The 1837-nt window shown below is 40.2% G+C and overlaps 1 protein-coding gene across 1 annotated transcript in view; it reads right to left on the reverse strand.

Moving 5' to 3' along the window:
- METAP1 (methionyl aminopeptidase 1) overlaps positions 1-1386 on the reverse strand; it is a 34870-nt gene extending 33484 nt beyond the window's left edge. The window contains exon 1 of the mRNA XM_017738081.1: positions 1344-1386. Within this exon, the coding sequence (XP_017593570.1) occupies positions 1344-1386 (43 nt within the window). The remainder of the gene's footprint in view (positions 1-1343) is intronic.
- Between the last annotated feature and the right edge of the window lie 451 nt (positions 1387-1837).

A 1837-nucleotide genomic window follows, 5' to 3' on the forward strand; every position in this document is an offset into this window, starting at 1 on the left:
GAGACTCGGCAAACGAAATCGTCTTTTCAGGTTGTGTCATCTTCTCTTCGGGGGTTGTTTTTTTTTTTTTTTTAGACCTTTCATGGTAACTAAGTGCTTCTTTTTTTTTTCCAGGTCGTAAGTTATGTTCATGGTATTATGTTCGGTCTTACAAACGTAGCCCCAGCCTGCACTTCCATAATGAGCTGGAGCAGCTGGAAGTGATCCAAGTACAGTTGTTATTCTAATCCCACATGATTGTGTATCATGAGGAGAGGACAGCAGAAGACTCTGTTAGGATTTCAAGCAAACAGAGTTAAGGAGGGCTGGTCTCTTGCTGCAGCGTTTACCAGCTGTGAATAAATAGCCAGTGTGCTTTTTGGGGAGACTTTGTAACATTTAGACAAAGTGAAAAAAGTCTGAAAATCAGTGGTTTTAAATAAAGATTAGTTTTGCTGTTTTGCGTAAGGGACACTGATTTTTCTCATAATGGCTTTCCTGTATGAACCAAACCCTGTGTTTTTATCTATGAGGAAGATATCGAAGTGGGTCAGCATTTGTAAATTGCTTGGCAGCAGTTCTGTACAAGGAAGGTGTTAGTTATTAAGAGTGCAAGACAGATCACCAGCAGCACCCTTCCCATGTTCTTCAGCCAGAGTGTTAAACACTTGCTTTCACATCCAAAAGCCAACCTTCAAGTTGTTGCCCACATATCTGAAGATGAGGGTTTTCTGTCAGCGCAGTGCTTTGTGGTGACTGTGGAGCTTAGTAGGAATTGTGATAAATAATTTGTAATACAGCCTATAGAAATTGAGATTACTGTAAAGGACTGGGCCTTGTGGCTTTCTTTGCTGTGCTGCTGGCACAAAAACTATCTTTGCACCATTTTCTCCATTGTTCATCGGTGTTAAGCTGCACATTGAGGTAGATCCGGGCCTAATGGAGCTGAAAGTGAACAATTGTTTTTGCCATGCTGTGTCCCAGCAGGATTGGTTTTCCAGATCCAGTTTCCCATGAGCTGTTGTGCTGAGCCAGTGAAGGTGGAAGATGGGGCAACACTCTCAACAGTTTAAGTAATTAATGCAGTTGTTGAATGTTCTGCTGTAGCTACAGTATACTTGCATTCAGGAGTCAGCTACCACCTATGCTTCTTTATTTCAAATTGAAGTAAATAATAAAGTCTTTGTTTACTGTCCTTGTAGGTGACTCACTTCTACCTAAGCCTAAAGTTAGACTTGTGTAGTGAGTGAGGTCAGAGGTGCACAGTGTTGCAGGAATACTATGTGCTTTGCAGCTGAACAATTTAATTGCATGTGTGGTTAGGGATTACCTCTTGATCACAGGGAGGCCTTTCTGTTGCTCACCTGCACAGTCTGGACCTGGGTTTGTAGACATGTCATCTGTCATGCTTTCCTGGTGGGAGAATGTATCATGGGAAGTGAAAACAGAGTATGGGTTGATGATGTTTTTTTTTAATACAGGCTTCTACTAAAATCAGTGATGTTTCTAGTTTGGTTTTTTAGTACAGGCTTCTACTAAAATCAGTGATGTTTCTAGTACTATCATGGTTTCAAAAGTAGCATTTAAAGTCTTGTTAAGAGGCTTGAAAAATATTTCAGACTGTTCACAAATACGGAAACTTGAGTTCAGAGTTTTGTACAGAGTCCCATGGAAGTTGCTAAGAAAAGCAAGATTATTCTAAGTAAGTACAAACCAATTGCACAGTGGTTCCCTTCTTCACTGTAGGGAAGACTTAAGCCTTTGCAACACTGACAGGTTGAAACTCCATTTTTCTTGTGATGTCTAGGTTTTTCTCTTAGAATTATTCTAGATTAATTTTTGAGAATATGCAGAAGTG

Source organism: Corvus brachyrhynchos, unplaced genomic scaffold (genome assembly GCF_000691975.1).
Source record: "Corvus brachyrhynchos isolate BGI_N302 unplaced genomic scaffold, ASM69197v1 scaffold856, whole genome shotgun sequence".
Classification (NCBI taxonomy): Eukaryota; Metazoa; Chordata; class Aves; order Passeriformes; family Corvidae; genus Corvus; species Corvus brachyrhynchos.